General features: G+C 37.7%; 3 protein-coding genes across 3 annotated transcripts; 1 reads left to right on the top strand and 2 right to left on the bottom strand.

The window, feature by feature from the left end:
- Window positions 1-291: 291 nt before the first annotated feature.
- On the top strand, window positions 292-7,727 carry LOC132132901 (vitamin K-dependent gamma-carboxylase-like). Its single transcript, XM_059545467.1, has 15 exons — window positions 292-507; window positions 1,070-1,276; window positions 1,366-1,524; window positions 2,295-2,460; window positions 2,593-2,671; window positions 2,770-2,876; window positions 2,977-3,140; window positions 3,220-3,521; window positions 3,920-4,051; window positions 5,219-5,370; window positions 5,472-5,641; window positions 5,728-5,858; window positions 5,986-6,133; window positions 6,789-6,993; window positions 7,080-7,727. The coding sequence occupies exons 1-15, from the start codon at window positions 477-479 to the stop codon at window positions 7,237-7,239; spliced, it is 2,313 nt and encodes a 770-aa protein (XP_059401450.1). The 5' UTR covers window positions 292-476; the 3' UTR covers window positions 7,240-7,727.
- A 1,373-nt stretch (window positions 7,728-9,100) lies between these two features.
- On the bottom strand, window positions 9,101-12,420 carry LOC132132900 (sorting nexin-24-like). The gene is made up of 7 exons (XM_059545466.1): window positions 12,139-12,420; window positions 11,715-11,798; window positions 10,226-10,330; window positions 10,029-10,123; window positions 9,869-9,898; window positions 9,555-9,619; window positions 9,101-9,385 (listed from the first exon to the last, which is right to left on the bottom strand). Exons 1-7 carry the CDS (start codon window positions 12,205-12,207, stop codon window positions 9,315-9,317), a joined length of 519 nt encoding a protein of 172 aa, XP_059401449.1. The 5' UTR covers window positions 12,208-12,420; the 3' UTR covers window positions 9,101-9,314.
- Window positions 12,421-13,835: 1,415 nt separating this feature from the next.
- On the bottom strand, window positions 13,836-21,989 carry LOC132132679 (protein-lysine 6-oxidase-like). Its single transcript, XM_059545152.1, has 8 exons — window positions 21,157-21,989; window positions 20,482-20,590; window positions 19,915-20,052; window positions 18,311-18,467; window positions 16,489-16,584; window positions 16,283-16,398; window positions 15,922-16,192; window positions 13,836-14,316 (listed from the first exon to the last, which is right to left on the bottom strand). The coding sequence occupies exons 1-7, from the start codon at window positions 21,773-21,775 to the stop codon at window positions 16,186-16,188; spliced, it is 1,242 nt and encodes a 413-aa protein (XP_059401135.1). The 5' UTR covers window positions 21,776-21,989; the 3' UTR covers window positions 13,836-14,316; window positions 15,922-16,185.
- Window positions 21,990-22,264: the final 275 nt, after the last annotated feature.

Here is a 22,264-nt window from a genome sequence, read left to right as displayed (position 1 = left end):
CACCCCCCCCCCCCTCCCTCCCAAAACAAACAAACAAACAAACAAAAACAAAAACAAACGAGAACCAAATACTCACATTAGTGGGACGTCCAGTGTCTGAAAAGTTTACTCCATAACATAAATGGCTTTGGTCTTCAGCTGAGATATTTTCATTCACTCTAAAATAGAAATGAAAAAATGTTGCAACCCAAATCAAATCACAGCCAGTCGTTGACGTGCTCATGTTTGACCACTAGAGGCGCTGCTCGTTTCTGCGCTCCTTCGCTGGTCAATGTGAAGCCGCCAATCAGCATCCAGATGACCTCGCCGTGCGCGTGCCTTCTCCGGAGAGCCGACCTTCCAGTGCGTATGTTTGACACGTAACTCGCTCTCACGCGCAGAAGTCTACAGATGAATCGGTTGTAAAGGTATTTCGGTCGGTAAGGCTGTCAAGCATTTTGTAACGTTTAACGCAGACTGGTTTCATAACCTGCAACATGGAGCCAGGAGCGAGTGACGCGTCAGCAGGTAAATACTGTATTACTACAGTAAAAGTGGCATAAAGAGATGGATAAAAGACTACCGAACGACGATGCATACTTGGACATTAGGTTTAGTATGCATTTGATTATTTAAGGTTTACACATCGTTTGATTAATTAAGCGTCTTAAAAGTTAAATGTAAATGGATGTTATATGATTCGTTTACGTTGAGTAGAGAATAATTCACGTATTGTTCTATGAAGTGTAACTTATAAGAAAGAGGCGCTTATTTATATATCACAATTCATTCAGTTAAGAAAATGTTAACATAAAAGATTTAAGCTGTAAAATGAATGTGGATATTTGATCTAAAAGAACATTATAAGAAATAGTTTAGAATTATTTGAGTTTGTATTGAAATCTCTGTCACTAAAAGCTTTGGTAAACTTGAGCAGAAACTCTACAGATGAGATGCTCTTTTTTTATATATATATATACGGATATACTGGAGACGTATACTAAGTTTCCTTTTGCTCTTAGTTTAATCTCATTGCTGTCTAGGAGAAGCAACAGAGACATTAATGAGATTTCATTTGTCTCTTCCACAGGTGCTCCATACGTGGAACCATCCAAAGCGAAGAAAAAGAGCAGTAAGGAGAACAAACAGGAAACCCTGGCCCCATGGGAGCACACCAGCACTATGAAGCGTCTCTTTGGCTTCGAGAAGGAAGACATCTCCTCATGGCATCGGCTGGTGTGTCTCCTCAATCGCCCCACTGACCCGGCCTCATTGGGCATTTTCCGTTTTTTATTCGGTGAGTGCTCATGCATGGCTTATGAGATTTTACAGCATCCATAATTCTGAATTGTGGTTCAGGTGTTAGTGTGTGATGTGTTTTCTCAGGTATGCTGATGGCGCTGGACATCACCCAGGAGCGAGGCCTGAGTCATCTGGACTACAAGTATTTAGATGGGGCACCGGTGTGCCGCTTCCCCCTCTTCAACTTCCTGAAGCCCCTTCCCATGGACTGGATGTTCTTTGTGTATTTTGTGATGTTCCTTGGTGAGCTCCTCGAAAAAGTCTATATGAAATACAACCGTAGCTATGTTTCCAACCAAAGATGCGAATTTAAATTATGCGCAAACCTGGAATATTGCATAAATCATTTGCCAATAAAGCACCGTTTCCATCCAACGAGTCAAAAATCGTCACTTCCTGATAAACTGCCATTAAATATCTCTAAGAAAACTAGAAGAAGCCACTGAATATAATAATTTCATATGTAATAAATGACTTGCGCTTCAGAGAGAGCAGACGTAACACAATAAATGCGGTCATTGCTTTTAGAGGTGCATGCCTTCTGTTTGGGAACGCAGTCTTGTAAGACAGTAATTATACAGAAATACTTTGATGGCAGACTTTCCTCAGGCATTTCAGAACCACCAAAACAAGCGCAAAGTCACATGACTTTTTCAATGCACATGGTGGAATTTATTTGGTAAATGTGTTTCCATCGTAGTTTGTGCATTTTCTTCTTATCGGATAAAAAGTGTATTCTACTCAGTTGTGCGCATATGTTTTGTATGCACATCTTGGCTTTTCCATCCATTGTTTTTTTTATGAAATAATGCAAAATGTGCATAAAAATAGGTGGATGGAAACAGCTAGTGATTATCCATTTATTCCTATATGGCCTTGTTTCTGGAAGTATCTTTCATATTCATATTCAGTATAGGCATTTCTAAAAATGTAAAGTTTTTAACTTTCAACCAAAAAGCATCCAGCTCTGAGATTAATCACAAGACTGATATCCACTTGTTTGTGTTTTGCAGGTGCTGTTGGTATCATGCTCGGCTGTTTTTATCGCCTTGCCTGTCTGATGTTTATATCCACTTACTGGTACATTTTCTTCCTGGACAAAACGACCTGGAACAATCACTCTTATCTGTACGGACTCATCGGCTTCCAGCTCATGCTCATGGATGCCAACAGATACTGGTAAAGTTAGAGTATTAGGACACTCACACTTAAAAATATGCATTACACAACAAAACATCCAACCAGAAGTCATTTATTTAACACCAAAATAGCACAAGTGCACTTCACAGGTAGACTGTTGTCTTAATGCAGGTCAATAGATGGACTCCGAAACCCCAGGAAGAGGAACGCCCAAGTACCTCTGTGGAACTACACTATGCTGAGAACTCAGGTGAATCTCGATTTAGCCAGAAATATCAACTCTGTGTTGTAGATTATCTACACTGAAAAAATTATGAATAGATACTGAATGTGCATTGCCTTTGACAGATTTTCATAGTGTACTTTATCGCTGGAGTCAAGAAATTAGATGCTGATTGGGTGGAAGGATACTCAATGAAGTACTTGGCCCACCATTGGTTATTTGAACCTTTCAAGTGAGTACATTAGCCACCAACAATATCTACCCTTGTATAACAAGTTGTGTTTCTGGATCAGCATAATGTTTGCTGTTATTTTTCCTTGGATGTGTTTCAGACTGATCTTGCCAGTTGAATTGATCAGTCTGATGGTCGTCCACGGTGGAGGTCTGATCTTAGACCTCACAGCTGGCTATCTGCTCTTCTTCGATGCCACACGTCCTGTCGCCGCCTTCTTCGTCAGCTATTTCCACTGCATGAATTCCCAGCTCTTTAGCATTGGTAAAAATGACTCCGAAAACTAGTTCACCCAAAAGATTTGCAATTTTGAAGACTTCATTATATTTATTTTTATCCTCAGGAATGTTTTCTTACACCATGTTGGCCACTAGCCCTCTCTTCTGCTACCCTGACTGGCCCAGACGCTTTTTCGGCCGTTTCCCAGAGCTCCTCCAGCCCATACTGCCCTTCATCTCTCCTGCCCCAATTCCCAGCTCCTCCTGTGTCTACCCAAATCCACCCAGTGGGTCTAGAGAACAACAAGGGGCTCACACTGCTCCCAAACCCACCACTCCGAGCTTCAAGCACAAGTTCAGAGCCATCTTTACCATCCTTTACATCATGGAGCAGTTCTTCTTGCCGTACTCTCACTTCATCACGCAGGTTTGTGTGCAGTTTGATCTAGAAGCTTCAGTCGATCAGAGGATACAGCGCTTTCACAATCAATGTAAATACAGATAGTGAGCCAAAGCAAATATCTGCACAAACCTTTGGAAGAGGAATCAAAGGCTTTACTGGGAAGAGATTATAGACTATGCGTAGAGATTTGAACAAATTTATGAGTCTAAGAAATAAACTCATCCTGCACTGTTTGTGCTAAAGACATGAATCATACGTCTGATTGTGAACCTTTTTTTAATTAACATAATAATAACAATAATTTAACTTGTATTTTATTATCATTATTTAATTATTAATCATTATTTAACAATAAAAAACAACATTTTATTGGTAATTACGCAAAATTTCAGATTTACACATTTAATCTCTTGGCTATACAGGGCTATAATAACTGGACAAATGGACTCTATGGCTACTCATGGGACATGATGGTTCACGCTCGCTCACATCAGCATGTCAAGATCACTTACAGAGATGGCGTTACGGGGGATGTTGGATATCTGAACCCTGGAGTGAGTCGCTTGATAACCAGAAGTCAGTTGTATAGGAATGTTCCAGGTTAAATAAAGGTTAAGCTCTGTTGGTAATCTTTTGGACACATACCTAAGTTTATGGAAGTTTTCTTTTGTGTATATATATTTTTTATTAACTTGCGATAGAAGTATATGGAGAGAGAAAAAAGTTATTCTGAGTGAATTTTTCATGATTATTGATTATTGTGTGCTACAGATAACTTCAATAGAATTTTAAGGGTTACTCCACCCCAAAATGAAAATGTTGTGATTAATCACTTACCCCAATGTCGTTCAAAACCCGTAAAAGCTTGGTTTGTCTTCGGAACACAATTTAAGATATTTTAGATGAAAACCGGGAGGCTTGTGACTGTCCCATAGATTGCCAAGTAAATTACACTGTCAAAGTCCAGAAAAGTATAAAAGACGTCATCAGAATAGTCCATCTGCCATCAGTGGTTCAACTGTTATGTTAAGAAGCGACGAAAATACTGTTTGTACGAGAAGAAAAAAAAAAAAACGACTTTATTCAACTATTCGTCTGCATCAGTGTAGCACCTTTTTGGAGAAAATGAGCTGAACGCAGGCAGCTTACACTCTTTTGTGTCAGCCGCACTGCACAAGGATACGTTTTCTATGTGGATTTAAGCTTTGATTTGGACTAAAACAGCGAATCCGTGCATCACGGCTGACACAGTAGAGCTTGTGTTCAGCTCATATTCTCCAAAATTGTGCTACGCTGATGCAATAGTTGAATAAAGTTATTTTGTTTTCTTCTCTTACAAACAGTATTCTCGTCGCTTCATAACATTACAGTTGAGCCGCTGATGGCAGATGGACTATTCTGATGACGTCTTTTATACTTTTCTGGACCTTGACAGTGTGATTTACTTGGCAGTCAATGGGACAGTCACAAGCCTCCCGGGTTTCATCCAAAATATCTTAAATTGTGTTCTGAAGACGAACAAAGCTTTTACGGGTTTTGAACGACATTGGGGTAAGTGATTAATGACAAAATATTCTTTTTGGGGTGGAGTATCCCTTTAACTTGTTTTTGGCCCACGATATTTCTTATTTTAGCACTACACCAACTGGAAGTAATTGAAATGCTGTCACAACAGTATAATGCTCTTTTATATATACTTATCTTCTTATTTCAACATGCAGGTTTTCACTCAGAGCCGGAGATGGAAAGACCATGGAGACATGTTGAAGCAATACGCTATTTGCCTCAGTGAAAATCTGCCACAGTTCAATATCTCAGACCCAGAGATCTACTTTGACATTTGGGTGTCCATTAACGACCGCTTCCAGCAGAGGTTAATAATGCGTACCCTGTGTTCAGCTGACACTGCTAGATGATGCGAAATGATAGTCCAAGGCTTCTGATATCAAAGTTGGCTCTCCTTGTGTCCTGTAGGATATTTGACCCACGTGTTGATATCGTAAAAGCCGATTGGTCGCCGTTCCAGCCCAATCCATGGCTCATGCCGCTGCTCGTTGACCTCTCACCGTGGAGGACTAAATTTGAGGAGATTGAAGGGTCTTTAGACAACCAGACTGAGGTGGTCTTCATCGCTGATTTCCCAGGTATATGTCTGTGTGTTTTACTAGAATATCTTTGCTTATTTAACCACACAGATGCTCGGTTACTACTGCTGTTGTTGCATTCACAGGCCTTTATCTTGAAAACTTTGTGAGTGAGGATCTCGGGAACACCAGCGTTCAAGTCCTGGTGGGTCTGGTGGATGTTGAAATAGTGGACGAGAAGAAGAACTATAGTTTACAACCTGGAGAAAAGATGCAGGTACAATTCTTCGTTCCTCTTAAATTTTAAATTTGATTTAATAAAAATATTAATAAAAATACTTGCTATTATTATTGTTTTTGTCTGTTCATTTGATGCGTTGTATTATTGATGATTTTGTATTAAGATTCCAGCTGGTGAGTACCATAAGGTGTACACGGTGTCTGAAGGGCCGTCGTGTTACATGTACATCTACGTAAATACTACTGAGGCAGAGCTTCAGAAGAACTTCACAAAGCTTTCTGAACTTCAGGAGAAAGTGCGCAATGGAACGGGTAAGTCACTTTCCATGAAGTGTCAGAGTTTTGATTTCACAACTATTACAAATTCCATCAGATTAAAGAAAAATATTTTCCATGCTTTTTGTTTTGTAAGCTAGTTTTCAAATGTTTGGAGTTTGTTTTTGAAAACAGTTGTGCTACTTCATAATTTGGTGGAAAGAAACCATGATACATTTTTTTCTGTATTTATGGTGAATAATAAGTTCAAAAGAACAGCTTATACTTTAAATATTGTACAAATAATTTGTAACTATTATAATGTCTTTTGCTGGTTCTTTTTAATCAGTTTAATGTATCCTTTAATAAAAGTATGTTTTTTTTTTTTTCAGAAATAAAAATAACCCAAATTTGTATTTCCACTTTGATTTGCAGCATTGCAAACTGCATTCACACCAACAATGTGAATTCAATTTTAATTCAGATTAAGGCAGTGTAAAAACGTATGCCACAAAACAAATGGCAACAACATCTTTATTTAAAATATGAACACAAATTTACTTGTAAATAACAGTACTTGTCTATTTCAAACTCTACCTGGCCTTTATAGTAAAACGTCCCTGAACATCAATGAGAGTAAAAGAAGCGAAGTTATAATTTTTTGTGTAGCTCCCCTGAAGAAACGGATGTAACCACTTGTTTCTGTTTGTAGAAACCGAGCCTCTTCCTCCTGAGCTGCAGCCGCTCATCACCGGTCTCGACGACCAGGACTCGGACAACAGCGTGATCGACCCTGTCGTGCGACTCTTCCTGAAGCGACAGAAGCGCATGCAGGAAGTGAAAAAGAGACGAGAAGCTTCTATGATCGAAAGATTCCAGAGATTTGCCTCGAAGAAATACTACTCGATTAGACGAGGGTATGTTAAGGCATTAACTCGTATATTATATGCTTACAGTCACGCGTGAAAGTTGTGAATAGTGTTATTTTGGTTTATCTTTTGAGGTTCCTGATGACAGCCATTGCTTTGCGTAACCTGGCTGTGGGTTTGCCACCGCTAGAGCAACTGACAAGAGAAGTGGCCTTCGCCAACATGAAGGAGCCAGAGACCGAGACCAGTCAGGATGAGCGTCTTAAAGATGAGGTGGGCCATGGAGAGCTGTGAGAAAACAGTTACTGAGCTGCTGGTGATCCTGCAGCTAATCAACAAATGCTTTAGTAGGTCAGTATTTTTGGAGCATTCCACAATTGTGAAAAAAAAACTGTTTGTTGTTTACAATTTGTTTTTTTATTATTTACTGAAACCCAAAAATCTGCCTTCTTTTACACACCCTCATTTTGTTCTAAACCCATGACTGTTAGATTTTTATACAGTAGTCGTAAAGATTATTTTGTGGTACCATTTTCTGTTTGTTTGTATTTTTGAGTTTGAAAATGTCCATTTTGTTGAACTTCCATTGTATGGAAAAGAGCAGTGGGAAAATGCTTCAAAATATCTTCTTTTGTGTTCCACCAATATACAGTTTATACAGGTTTGGAACACATGAAAGTAAAATGAGGGTTTATATTTACGGTTTAGAATTTTCGGGTGAACTATCCCTTTAAATATGGAAGCTTATTTCTCCCACAGAATAGAAATATTAAAAAAGTAATTGCGATTCTGCTAATTCTGCATGTGTATCAGGTCAGGGGTCCAAATATTCAGAAGAAAAAATGGCTCGTAAATGCGAGGAAAAAAATAGTGAGATAAAATGTCACAATTACATTTTGTATATTTTTATTCTGTGGCAAAAATAGGTTGCAGTTTTTTGCTCCCTGGTTACTGAAATTCATTTAATGACACTAAAATTTGACTTGCTTCTTTTTTTCTGTTTCGAGTAGAGTCTAGTATTTGCTGGTTTAAAAGCTATTGATTTTACTGTAATTTTTCCAGTATTAAATCTAATAATTAAATCTTATTAAACTATTATCAAATCCTCTTTCAATTGGACAAATCTTGTCTATAAAATGTGCCAAACATGGACAGGTTCTGAATGGTCTTTAATGCATAAGTTTCATTATGCAAAATGCTCCATTACTGAATGCCGGGTTTTATGCAAAAAAAAACCTTATCACAGCTTTTATATGCACACTATGAATTTGAGATTAAGAATGCAAGAAAGATGTTCAGATGGGATTTGTCTGTATGTGTAAGTTTTTGAATAAACAGTGCAACACTACCCCAATGTGTCATTATAACATGATTGAAAGATGCCAGAGTATTTAACTAATGAATGAATTGGATGTTTTATTGCTTTCAGGTTTAAAATGATATACATTTACAACTGACCTTTTCACCCTTGTTAAAGTGCATGAGAATCCAAAGTGTTAACAATAACACACACGTGATGGAATGAGACAATGTCCATAGACATACAGAACTAAGAAAATCTAGAACTGGTACATAACAAATCCTGTTTCAGTTCCACTATCAGCTTTATATCATCTAAACAGGTTAAACTTCTCAAACTGCATTATCTTCTCTACTACTTCCAACAGTAGTGAGAAACTGTTACAATAGTTTTCATGAACTCTTACTACTCAGTGAAGTTAATCACTAGAAATATTAGACTAATATTAGTCCAGATTAAACTGCATTTTCAAAGAAGATAATCCGCTGAAAATGGTTTACTTAGCTGCAGGTTAGCAGCGGGGATCGCCAAGTGTTTTACTTTGATCAAACGGCTCTTTCTCACAGTTTTGGACTGTAACGTAATGCAAGACATAGACTGGCTTTACACTGGTTTGATTCATTCAGTACTTCCCTTTTCGCTAATTAAGCTGGTCATCAATATATGCCACATCAAAAACAGAATGCAAATATCGTTCATAAAATAATTCAATTACATAATAAAAAGGATCAGTTCGAGGCTTATTTCACAAGTCACCTCACTTGGAGAAACACACAGTGGATCAGACATCTTTTGATCTCACATATGACACAAGCACAGATGTGCAAATATATGCAAAGGTACCTAAACGAAACCTTGGTATGAATGTTTACTTTGTGTCAAAATAAAATCTCAATTCCTGCAAACGCGGGACACAGAAACAAATGAGTGCTGATGCCGAACTACGCTCTCAAGGCTGAAAAGATGGAGTCTGTTAAACTGGTGCTGCGTGATTTAGTGTTAGTAATACGAATCCCTTTTTATCTGTGAACTGGATGTGACGTCGTCCGTAGTGCTGTAGTGACGTCGTCTACCTCGGCTGGAAGTCTGGGTAAAATATTCCACGAATCACACCTTCAATAACCATATTTGAAAATGTATCTGCAAACAATTGAGAAACATTCATTAAATGTATTTGTAAAACTACACATAGGCATATGCAGTGTTTATTGCAGGGTTTTGTTCTTGCAGCATATTTTCGAATATGCATATGAATTCCTCTCTACCTTAGACAAAAGGAAAGAAAGTAAGCTGAAGGACAGACCCGTACCGTTGGTGGTAGGCAGCAGATAGGGATCCCTCAGGAAGAGAAGAGCTGGTTGATGTGTCAGTTTACTGCAGGGTTTGGAGAGAAAAGGTCAGACAGAGAACAGTGACTCACAAACTAGTTGGGTTTGTGATGACTGTGATAAAACACAAAGCTGACTGTGAAATGTTTCACGCGGGTGGTGTCATTTTCCAGCTAGCGCAAGAACTTCTCAAAAGCACTTTAAGGAGAGCACTTGATATCAAAATGTCTCTGAAATTGATAGTTTTTTTACAGAAAAAACTCTTTCTTTCACTAGTATATAGTAGCCGACATACCTTGATTCCTCCGATTCAGTTTCAAATGATCTAAACAGAAGAAAAACAAACACACAAATGTACACTGTACAATGATCTTTTTTGAATTGCTATATTGAAATGTCTTTGTTTGTACAAAAGTCTGCTTTCTAAGGCACAATTACACACTATAAAGCCTTACCCGCAACTCTCCGTTTTTGGCAGTGACGGGAAATGGCGGATATTGAGGAAATCCAAGAATATCTTTGGAAGAACCTCATTTTCCATGAGTATAGTCTACACACACACACACACACACAAAGAAAATAAAATGGTTATTCCAGAAAACAGGAAAGGGCTGTTTTTCGTTGTGTCGTTTCATTTGTGAAGCATCAGAACCTGGAGATAGAGCTCGAGTCCATGTTTCCTCTGATCAAGAACCTTGGGCACCCAGTTCCTCACATGCTTCGAAGGGATTTCTGGAGGTTTGATGATCTTTTTAAGCTATGAAGAATAGATGACAGGGAAAAACATGTTACAAACTGGCCAGAAGGTGTCTCTAGAGCTCGCACACAGGGCAGTCATGTTCTTCATGTGAAATTTCTGCATTTACCAAAAACTCAATTGCGTAAATGTCCAATTCATCTGAAACTTGACGTCAAATATCCTCTTTCCTCAATGTACGCTGTCATACAGTCAACTACATTATTCTTTCTGAGCACATACAGTGAATACAAAGTACAGAAACTAGTACTGTTGTGCTGATGTTGAGCTGAAAACATGCAGATTTTTTTTCAAAGGAACTATTTGACAAACGGTGCTTTTCCACAAGTACATGCTGTTGCACACATTCCAGAATTCCTCTGTGAAATATAAACCGTAATTATATATATATATATATATATATATGTGTGTATGTATGTATATATATTAGCACTCCTTTGAAAAGACCCCGGAGCCACTGTAAGAAAACTATTAGTTAATGCATTTAATGTCTTTGGTTTTATGAATGAACAAACACCTTTACAGCATATAATTTAGTATATATTATACAATGTAGGGTAATGTTAATTTATAAATACATTAAAATATTAAATATAGAAATTATATAGATAAATATTAAATACAGAAATGAAAACTGAAGTACTGGCAGATCTTTTCTTCCATATTGTGATAAGTTTTGTATATCTAATAAGGTCAATGAAGTCTATTTTAAAATCTTTAATAAAATATATCCTGTTAATTCTTCCATTTCTACATATTCAGACATGCTGTTTCTGCAAAGTATTAGAAGAAAACACCTGACAATTTATTATGTTATTGTAAATAATGTGAATTAAGTTCTTTAATCACATTAATCAGACTTTAAATCTTCACGAGAGTTTATTTAAAGATGTGACTACATTTCGATTTGATGCTTTTCTTCTGTGCATTTTGTTTTAAAGTCTTTTTCTGTAATTCTTTCAAATCTGAAATATGATTGTGATTTCCCTGTTCATTTATGTGATTCTATGTTCTGCAAATAATAATAAAAATGCACATATAATACTTTATATTTATTAAATATATAAAAATGTGTTTGGTCAGTTTTTTTATTCTATTTATTAAACGGATGAATCATTCAAAGCAAGATAAAAAAAAATGCATACTACAAATGCAAACTACAAAATACTGTTGCTCATTGTTATTGAGGAATTAAATAAAGTCAATGTTAAAAATGTATTGAATTATGCATTTAGCAGACGTTTTTATCCAAGGCGACTTATAGAGCTATAACAAGATGAATGAATAAATGCTTTCAGTATGGTTTATAAAACATCTGCCCTAGATACTCACACTAGATTTATCAGCAAATATATTATACCATAACCACTGTAAGCATGCTTACCATTTTATGCAGAGCGTAAAATTCACTGTATCGTTTCTCAACAGTGTGCTGTCTACCACACATCAGCACCTCGATCTTAAAAACCTGGGGAGAAAAAGTGCGTTTTCACTATTATTAACATATAATGCAGTGAACGGGGTCACTCGAGTGTATCACAGTGAATTCATTTAAATACAGACTATAACAAAGCCTAGGCATCATTTTGGGCGGCACAGACGGGTCTGGAGAGGGACAATCCCGTTCAAACGCACCCGACGTGCTCTAAAGTAGTCCGTTTAGTAGGTTTTGGGACCCTGCCAAAACGTCTACGACTTAAAATAGACATTAATCGTCATTGACCTGTGAAGCGTAATGTTTGCTGTCGTATATTTTAATGGAAGCGTGTTTACGCCGCTGGTTCGATCTGAAAACAGATTTAACTCACCGTGTAACCCTTCTCCGCGTTACTGCCCTCCGACCGAAAAGACGGGATTGACACTTCTACGGGATGCATGATCCGGCGAGATGTATCCGTTATTTATGTGGCACGACAATAACTGTTCGAGATTTTTGGTGGGTCCTTCGCTGTGATTTTAATGGTTGTCAATTTCACTGAGCGCCTGACATGAAAAGAATTGAAAATATTCCAGGCGCTTCTTCTCCATCGCCTGCAGGCGGTTCAGCGGTGAGTGCGCGGGTGCAATGCTGCCACCTGTCGTTCAGACCCGGCAATACATCATCAGCCCGTTGCCCCACAATTCAACATTTGGGTAGTTGACAAAATATGCAGTTACTTTCTTTTTTTTTGTAAAACTTATTTTTTAAAGAATCAATACATAAATATATAAGTGTGAAGTCACTAGTTCAATTATTTCTTTTCACTTTTTTTTTTGCATTTTACTGAACTGTCCCATAAATGTGTAATCTGGTGTGACAGCAAAAGAAAGAAAAAATATTATATACAAATAGCATGAGAGAGATTTATCTTTATTATTAAACACTTATTTTCATAAAGTGTTACTTATTCAATATGAACAAACTTGCAGAAAATTATACCATCTTAAGACGAGTGATGATTTTATCTCCCGTACTGCAATACTTAACTGTTCTTTAAAATATTTTGAGATAAAAAAAAAAAAAAAAAAAATCTGTGGTTCTTTTTTTGTGTGTCATCACATTAAAGAACAGAAATTATAGTTATTGCTTTGAAGCGAAAGTGAGAAGTATTTCACTAAAGTATTTTTATTTAACTTTGAATATGTCAAATAAGAAATCAAGTTTAATTTTGATACGAACAATATCAAAATGTGTCATCAAAATTCAGTCAATCAGTATGTTACTGAAAGTCTTCTAGCCTCCTCGCTGCATGGCTCAGCTAAATATGATTGATATAGTCATTAAGATGTGAATGATTTGTTTAAAGTATAGGCTGTTCTCTTTAAGGCATAATTTTGATTCTATTTACTTTCGGCATCGTTCTCTTACTTCCTTGTCCCCCCCCCCCCCCCCTCTCTCTCTCTCACTCATTTCTTTCCATCTCAAAAACAAAGGATCACATGTTATTCCTATTTTTATGACACTTTATAACAGTACAGTTTTTTTGCAAAATCATCAGGAAATATGTTAATTCATGTAATTATTGCATTTAAGAACACAGAAAATGTCCCAAAAAAAAGAATAAAAAGGAGTTAAACACATCTTATTTAATTATTTAAAATGATTCTTAAAGGGTGCTTGACCTTGTGTGACCTCTTTGTCCAGTGTTTTGTGTGACAGTACAGGTGTCACACCAAAGGATGTTTCAGTCTTTTGTGTCACTTTATGACCTTGCTGTAAAGTTAACAAGACACATTTGCATAATTTCCCATGATTATTTATTTTAGCATTCAGTTTTTAATTAAAAAATATAATTTTGTGGTGTCACACCAAAGGGCAACAAAGCATAACACTTTTATAATGGTTTCCAAAAAGTTAAATATGCAAACAATTCAGTTTTTGAGACAAAAAAATATTATGTGGGGCTAATTTTTTGTCATTTATTAAACCATTCTTGAGACAGTCACACCATAGGACAATTTTGAGATTTGGCTAAAAATGAAAAAAAAAAATCTATTAACAAAACAGTTTATAACAACAGCTCCATGTAGAACAAAGAAATGTACTGTATTTTAAATTACGACAATACAAATTATATCAATTTTTATCTTGTGTGACAGGGAAAATGCTATGCCACGTCAACAACATTTGCTGAAATTGAAGCATGAATTATGGTGTTAATTCCATAATGTGAGAGTGGCAAGACAAAGTCATTTAATGAGGCTGAGTGTGAAATATTTATTCAAGTCATTTTCATTTCATATATAAAATGTGTTGCAGTAATATGAGCATCTGTGTATAAATATCTACTAGAATACACAACTAAAGCATCGCTCTAGCACACTAAAGCATTTTTAAGGTAAAAACCCTAGTGTGGATCAATATCTGAAGCTTTAATGGTTATAATTTATCAGTCTGAAAGAATGACACTGAATGATTTGGGAATGTGTGGTATCTATGCAAACTGTTCATCCGAATTTCTACAAAAGGAATCCAGCAACAATATGACCCTGGACTCTTTATTTTTCTCTTTTCATTTTTGCTTAGTACAACCCGAATTCCGGAAAAGTTGGGACGTTTTTTAAATTTTAATAAAATGAAAACTAAAAGACTTTCAAATCACATGAGCCAATATTTTATTCACAATAGAACATAGATAACATAGCAAATGTTTAAACGGAAAAAGTTTACAATTTTATGCACAAAATGAGCTCATTTCAATTTTGATTTCTGCTACAGGTCTCAAAATAGTTGGGACGGGGCATGTTTACCATGATGTAGCATCTCCTTTTCTTTTCAAAACAGTTTGAAGACGTCTGGGCATTGAGGCTATGAGTTGCTGGAGTTTTGCTGTTGGAATTTGGTCCCATTCTTGCCTTATATAGATTTCCAGCTGCTGAAGAGTTTGTGGTCGTCTTTGACGTATTTTTCGTTTAATGATGCGCCAAATGTTCTCTATAGGTGAAAGATCTGGACTGCAGGCAGGCCAGGTTAGCACCTGGACTCTTCTACGACGAAGCCATGCTGTTGTTATAGCTGCAGTATGTGGTTTTGCATTGTCCTGCTGAAATAAACAAGGCCTTCCCTGAAATAGACGTTGTTTGGAGGGAAGCATATGTTGCTCTAAAACCTTTATATACCTTTCAGCATTCACAGAGCCTTCCAAAACATGCAAGCTGCCCATACCGTATGCACTTATGCACCCCCATACCATCAGAGATGCTGGCTTTTGAACTGAACGCTGATAACATGCTGGAAGGTCTCCCTCCTCTTTAGCCCGGAGGACACGGCGTCCGTGATTTCCAACAAGAATGTCAAATTTGGACTCGTCTGACCATAAAACACTATTCCACTTTGAAATAGTCCATTTTAAATGAGCCTTGGCCCACAGGACACGACGGCGCTTCTGGACCATGTTCACATATGGCTTCCTTTTTGCATGATAGAGCTTTAGTTGGCATCTGCTGATGGCACGGCGGATTGTGTTTACCGACAGTGGTTTCTGAAAGTATTCCTGGGCCCATTTAGTAATGTCATTGACACAATCATGCCGATGAGTGATGCAGTGTCGTCTGAGAGCCCGAAGACCACGGGCATCCAATAAAGGTCTCCGGCCTTGTCCCTTACGCACAGAGATTTCTCCAGTTTCTCTGAATCTTTTGATGATGTTATGCACTGTAGATGATGAGATTTGCAAAGCCTTTGCAATTTGACGTAGAGGAACATTGTTTTTAAAGTTTTCCACAATTTTTTTACGCAGTCTTTCACAGATTGGAGAGCCTCTGCCCATCTTTACTTCTGAGAGACTCTGCTTCTCTAAGACAAAGCTTTTATAGCTAATCATGTTACAGACCTGATATCAATTAACTTAATTAATCACTAGATGTTCTCCCAGCTGAATCTTTTCAAAACTGCTTGCTTTTTTAGCCATTTGTTGCCCCCATGCCAACTTTTTTGAGACCTGTAGCAGGCATTACATTTTAAATGAGCTAATTAAGTGGATAAAAGTGTAAAGTTTCTCAGTTTAAACATTTGCTACGTTATCTATGTTCTATTGTGAATAAAATATTGGCTCATGTGATTTGAAATTCCTTTAGTTTTCACTTTATTAAAATTTAAAAAACGTCCCAACTTTTCCGGAATTCGGGTTGTAATTTCATAGCAAAAAAAAAATGAATAATGCAATTAACTGTAAAACTGGATTTATGCCTCAGGTTTTTATATTCTGTGGCACAGTCAACATTAAAATGCCCTGCTGATTGTTGGCTCTCACAAACAGGAAAGTGGCCCTTGATCGGCGTCCATTCATCTGTTCACTTTGTCGCAGGTTTTTTATCATCAAAAACTTCATTTCTGATTATCGTTCCCTATTCCTTAGGAATCCTTTAGCAGATTCTTAATATCTGAAATAAACATAGCATATTCATTTCTTTGGTTTAACTAGTCACTTGAAATATACAGTATACAATATCAAATAAATGAAGTGTACTCACTGTGAAATTTGACATCCCGAAACATAAACATGGTTTCCGGTGTAACGTACATCACAGCGCACGATATTGTTACTGTAGTCCGACTCTGGGACCTGGTAACTGGGATTGATACTAACCTAAACCAGGAAAAGAAAAACAGGCTCGAAGTCAGGAACATGATACTGGATATTTCTTGAAAGCAGTGACTCTTGATTAAGGCAGAAAACCTTGAGGATGTAGTTTCCAGGTTTCACATCAGTAATATCTATCCACTGGCAGTCGATGTCTGCATTATAAGTGTCGTAACACCCTGGACTCAGGCCCTGGAAATACAACAACAGTTCACTTTCAGCACAAGCACATGTAAAATGGTTACAGTACCTTGAAGTACAATGTAAAAACCAAGGATCATGGTATTTTTCAAAGACCTCTGGTATTACCATATTATACAATCATGGTACTGCCATGGTAAGTATAGGGTTAAACATGTTTCATTAGGTTCATTTGTTTTTGCAATATATGTGATTCATAGCATTGACAGTCGATTGCTTATAACAGATACGCCTACATAGGCAGCATTTTAATGTATCAGGTGTGTTCACAATGTAATTACACATTGGCATTTATTCTTGATCCCATGTTGATCCCAGAATGCACTGTGAATTCAGCTAAGATGAGGAGAAATATGAATATATCTACATATCAGTATTGAAAAGTATTTTTTTTTTTTTTTTTATATGTTATAATGAGTTAGAAATTAGTCCCATATGAGGCTTGAAGGGGTCATATGATTGGATTTAAATTTTTCCTTTATTTTTACAAGCTCTTGGTGCATAAAGACGATCTGTGAAGTTTCAAAGACTAAAGTCTTAAATCCAAACAGATATTCTTTATCAAAGTTTAGACTCGCCCCATTAAACTGGCTCATTCAAACACGCCCCCACGTCTACATATAATTATACAATAAATATTAAATATTTACGTAATGTTGCCCAAATTTTCAAGCAAAGAAAGAAGGCATGGTTTCAGTAACCAGTTAGTGTTGAAGCAGTCATGTCAGGGAGATGCTGTGTGTATCTAGGCGAAAGCAAAAGCAATTTATTTGGCCTTCTGAAAGTAGATGCATTTAGGACTCTTTGAGGTTACTTACAACACAACAGCAGCACATTTTATGCACGACCGTTTCATGAACGTAAGAGAGGAGGTCATTCTGACTTTGCTACAAACAATCTGGTGCTTCTGAATCAGTTACTGTAAGTAGGTTTTGTTATTAGTTTAAGTATTTGCTTTTGACTGTTTAAATGTGGAGTTTTGCACACGTGTGTGTGTGCGGGCGCGTGCATGTGTGTGTGAGAGAAAGAGAGAGACAGGTTCACAGTGGAGTCAGCTGTCTTAACCGTCCGTGGCTTGTGTACTGCAAACACATACAAGCTTCATCGCTGTCTCTGTCACACGACTCTGTTCACCTTTCGGGCTTGAACTGATGGTAAAACTAAGGACATTATTAACTGTCTTTACATTTATTTTGAAGGAAGAAGCTCACGATTATGGAAAGGGGCGTTACATTTCCAATGAGTGCTTGCAGTGTTCGGCCAATCACAATGCACTGGGTCAGTTGGCCAATCAGAGCAGACTGCGCTTGTCAGAAGGAGGGACTTTGTAGAAAACAACACGTTTGAGAGAGACAGAGCATAGAGGACCTTCAATAATTTACAGTATTTGAAAAATAATGTGTTTTTTGAAAATTAAAGCATTTCAACATATTCTGTTACACCAAATACACAAAACAATGATCTTTAAAAAAGCATCATATCAACCCTTTCATTTATGTAAATGAATGTATTTCTTATGTGAAGTATTGGTGTTAGCTTAGCAACACGCTAACCTTAAAGTCTTTAGAAATCAATGGTGAATTGTGCATTCTGTATGTATTTCATGAGAAGCACTATTTTTATAACATACAATTTTCCAAACCAGTCTAAGGTTTCCTTTCAGGTATGTAGTTTTGGAGTCATAGAAATATATACACAAATAATAAATGAGAGTGACCTGAGTGTGGGAGCTGCAGGCGTATCGTCGGTAGTAGCCATAGTCACAGGACGTGTCCTCCAGACAGAAACTGGCCTTGTGTCCCTCTGCTACTCTTCTCTGAGAACTGGCGTCCAGCAGGTCATAATGACTGAACTCATCCATGCTGTGGTAGTGCCTAGATACAGCGAAGTAAATCAAGTTATCATCATGCATCACTTTCAACGGGTGCTTTTCAGATTTTGCGTGCCTCTGGGAATATCATTGCTAGCTGGGTTAGTTAATAGGATTTAGAATACCTGTGCTTTAATCCAATTAATGAATTCCCTAAACACTGGGACATATATCAGATCTTCAAGAAGAAAAGAATGTCATGCGGAGCCTTTCCAAAAGAACTCCACAGCTAATGTGTGAGCTGGAATTTACACCACGCAAACCTCTGCTTATTTCACCTCAAATAGTCTCAATGGAGCCAGTGAAATTGTGAAAGAGACAGTTTAACCAAAACATGCAATTCTCTTATAATTCACTTCACTTTTTTCATGTTCCTACCACAAAAGAGACCATTTTAAGACAGTTTTTCATGCATTTTTCCCCCAATTACAATAAATGGGGACTTTCTAGCTTCAAATATAGCAAAACCACCATAAAAGCTTTTAATTTGAGAATCACTGTTACTGAGTTATTGCGTTAAACCAGATCAGTCTGACTTGTGAATAAATCATTCATATTTGTAAATAAATCTTTCAGATGGTTTCTGTGAACTGGAGTATTTAGACCAGATTTGAGAACTGAATCAAAGATTCAATGAATCATCAAGATCCAACTCAGAAGACCGATTCATTCACAAATCAGACATTTCTACATTCAAGAGACTAGAAATATTTCATGCTGACGTCTTTTATTATGTTTTGCATCAGTCTCTATTCATTGCAATGATATGGAAAAAATGACCAGTACATTCTTTAAAATTTCTCCTTTTACGTTCTACAGAATAAAGAAAGCCATTTAGGTTTGGAATAAGTAAATGACTCCACAAAGTCATTTCTTTGTGAAATATTCCTTAAAACCAATTGGAAAAACTGCAGCATAGCCCCAAATCACTTCATGTAACCTTATTGGACGGTTCAGTAGCCCCAGCTTAAAAAAAAATATATAATATATTATGGCACATCAAATAAATGCAGGTCAGCACGCAGACCTTACGCCTCATTTATGCATAAGACCTGAAGTCATTGTATACACTGGAGCTTGTCCAAATGTAAGCTGTAGTTGATGGTGAGGCACGGCTTACTTCAGGACAAAACTATGCAGTGAGCCATTACTCAGTCAACTGAATTATAAGCAGCAATAGTGGGTCTCTACAAAGTGTTTTCATTTAGACAAGACCACAGATCCCTTTTTTTCTGGTAAAAACAGCACCACCAGCACCAGATTCAGATATCAGTCAGATACAACACTCAAACCATGATAAAGCTTCACAATCTTGCTTTTGCCTAAGGAATTCAGTTCATTGCATCATATCTGCTCCCTTTAGAGTTCTTAACAGTGGTCTGTGATGCATTACTAAACATGCAGCATCAGAAAACGATGCAAATGCCTGGACCTGTCAGATTCGGACTTACTGATGGCAGCTGTGCCATTCCCAGGTGTAGCGCGGCCTGCTGGGAAGAAAGTCGGAGGTACCTTGGTTCTTGACTCGCTGCGGGAATCTCAGCAGCATACGCGTGTCGTAGTCTCTCACGCTGGATCTGTATGCACTGCTGCTCGACAAAAACAGCCTTAATGGTTACAAAATATCAGACATTTCTCAAATTGTCTTCCTAACAGCTTTCAGAATGTGTATCTTGGCCCCGTGGCCACACCTTTCCAAAGAAACTGGTCTGGACTATTCTTGTGTGCCCCAGTAATGTGTTTCACAGTCATGCATGTGATTAATCTTTATGTGAAATCTGTTTGCATCTGAAATCTGAGTTCCTCACTTCCCATCATGGCAAGACTTTTCGTTTAATTCCTTCCCCTCTCACAGAGCTGGTTTGAGTTATAGGATGTTCCTACCACATGGGATTTAGGTTCTCATGACTCATCTGTTACACTTGGAGGAATGCAAGAGTGCCAACTCTCCTTGTCTGGTTGCAACACTGCACCAAAAATCTTGATTACGTTCTTCTGTTTTATATCAACAACAATACCTCGCCAAGCAGTTTTCCTCAGCGGCACATCTGAGATTGTACATTGGAACTCTCTGAACATACGCAGACGCTTGGATGTTGTATGGGTCTCCAACAAGATCAGGCAAACCTAAGAAACACTGAAATGTTTTATTAAACGATACAAGAAAATGCACAGGATTCAAATTAAAATACAAGAAAGTTATTTAAAAACAGCTTAACCTGACCACCTGCCAAGTGGCCAAAACCCTTTGAAAAACCATCAGACCACCCCTGACCAGCAAAATACCTTAGACATTTTTTTCCTGCAAGAATGCCATTATTGTAAACTAACAGGTTCAGTTAAATGAAACACATGAAATTATGCAATTAAAATACAATAGAAGGGTCCAATGGAGTCCTACTTTTTTTTTTTTTTTTTTTTTTTTTTACTTTGGAATTAATAGCTTGAGTGGTGCAGTTTTCATTTAATCACATGGTGGACAGATTATGCATTTTGCGAGTGGATGTGACGCAAATAATGTTAACCCATAGTAATTACGCAAAGTAATTATCAAATACTATATAATTAATATTCTTTTTTTATTTAGGAATTTGCTAAATCCACAACATTGTAAAGTTTGAGTATGCATGATGAAAAAATGCAAAATAATGCAAAAAGTAGAGTCAGACAGACAGACTTGATTCGATCCTTACCATGCTGGAAGTATCTTGTGCCATATCCCGGGCGCGGGGCAGGACGGGGTCGCTCGTACGTATCGTAATAGTTATAAAACGGGTTGTCCGGGTCAGTAGACTTGTATGGGTTGTAAGGATCATCTCCAACCATCATTGCATCGTCCAGCGCGGGTCTGTCGGTGCCGTTGACTGATGTTTGCAGCTGGTCTGTCTGATTCCTTCTCCCGTTTGATCCTCTGGCGCGCGCTCCATCTACACCTGATAACCAGCGCAAGGCACCACCGCGCGCACCGATACCTGACTGCAAACGCGCGGACCCGCGGTTCTGGGAGGGTCGTAATGAAGCAGCAGCAGCTGAGCCGTCGGGTCCCGTAGCTGCATCACCATCGCGGACGATGGCTATCGGCCTGGCTTGCGTCTGCTCTTTGTTCCCGTCTCGTTTTAACGGGGGCTGATATTCCGAGCCTTGACTTAATATACTAAAGAGTTTGCCGTTGTGCTGCCATTGTATGGTTTGTCTGAGAGCTGCCGTTCCACTGTTGCCCTGAAGCTGAGAATGACCATTTTGTACAATGCAACTTAATAAACACACATGCGCAAATGCGTAAATTACGGTGTCAATTAAACTCGTACCCATTTTTTTAATGTTAAATTAACTTCTCCAGTTCTTCTTCTTAACGACGTTCCAGTAGCCTAACTGAAGTGGGGTGAAAGAAAAAAAGCTAAGTTGTGCTCTTTCATAAAGCTTGTTTGAAAATGATCAATTAAGTTAAATCAATTGAGACTTAGGCTACATAACGGAAAGGTGAGATCTCAGTGCGACCTCCTATTGCTCTGCGCTTGGACTAACTGATGAGCAAGTGCAAGAGGGAGGAGGAGCTGACTTTTTACTGTTTCTTGTTATAGGCTACAATCTCCGTTTAACGGAAAAGCATAGGCGTCGATTTCGGGGGGTCATGAGTCATTTTGTACCCACCACTTTTTTTTTTTTTTTAAAGTAAAAGAACTCGAGGGTTTTTAAACCTCGAGTTCTGCTGCTGCGATGGCTACACGCTTTTCTGTTCATTAAAACTGCAACAACTGTAACATTGGGATACGTTCTAGGTTGGGGGAGGGGGAGTCATCG

Source organism: Carassius carassius, chromosome 49 (assembly GCF_963082965.1).
Source record: "Carassius carassius chromosome 49, fCarCar2.1, whole genome shotgun sequence".
Taxonomy (NCBI): Eukaryota; Metazoa; Chordata; class Actinopteri; order Cypriniformes; family Cyprinidae; genus Carassius; species Carassius carassius.
Note: the sequence above shows the minus strand (reverse complement) of the source record. Positions and strands in the feature narration are given on the sequence as shown.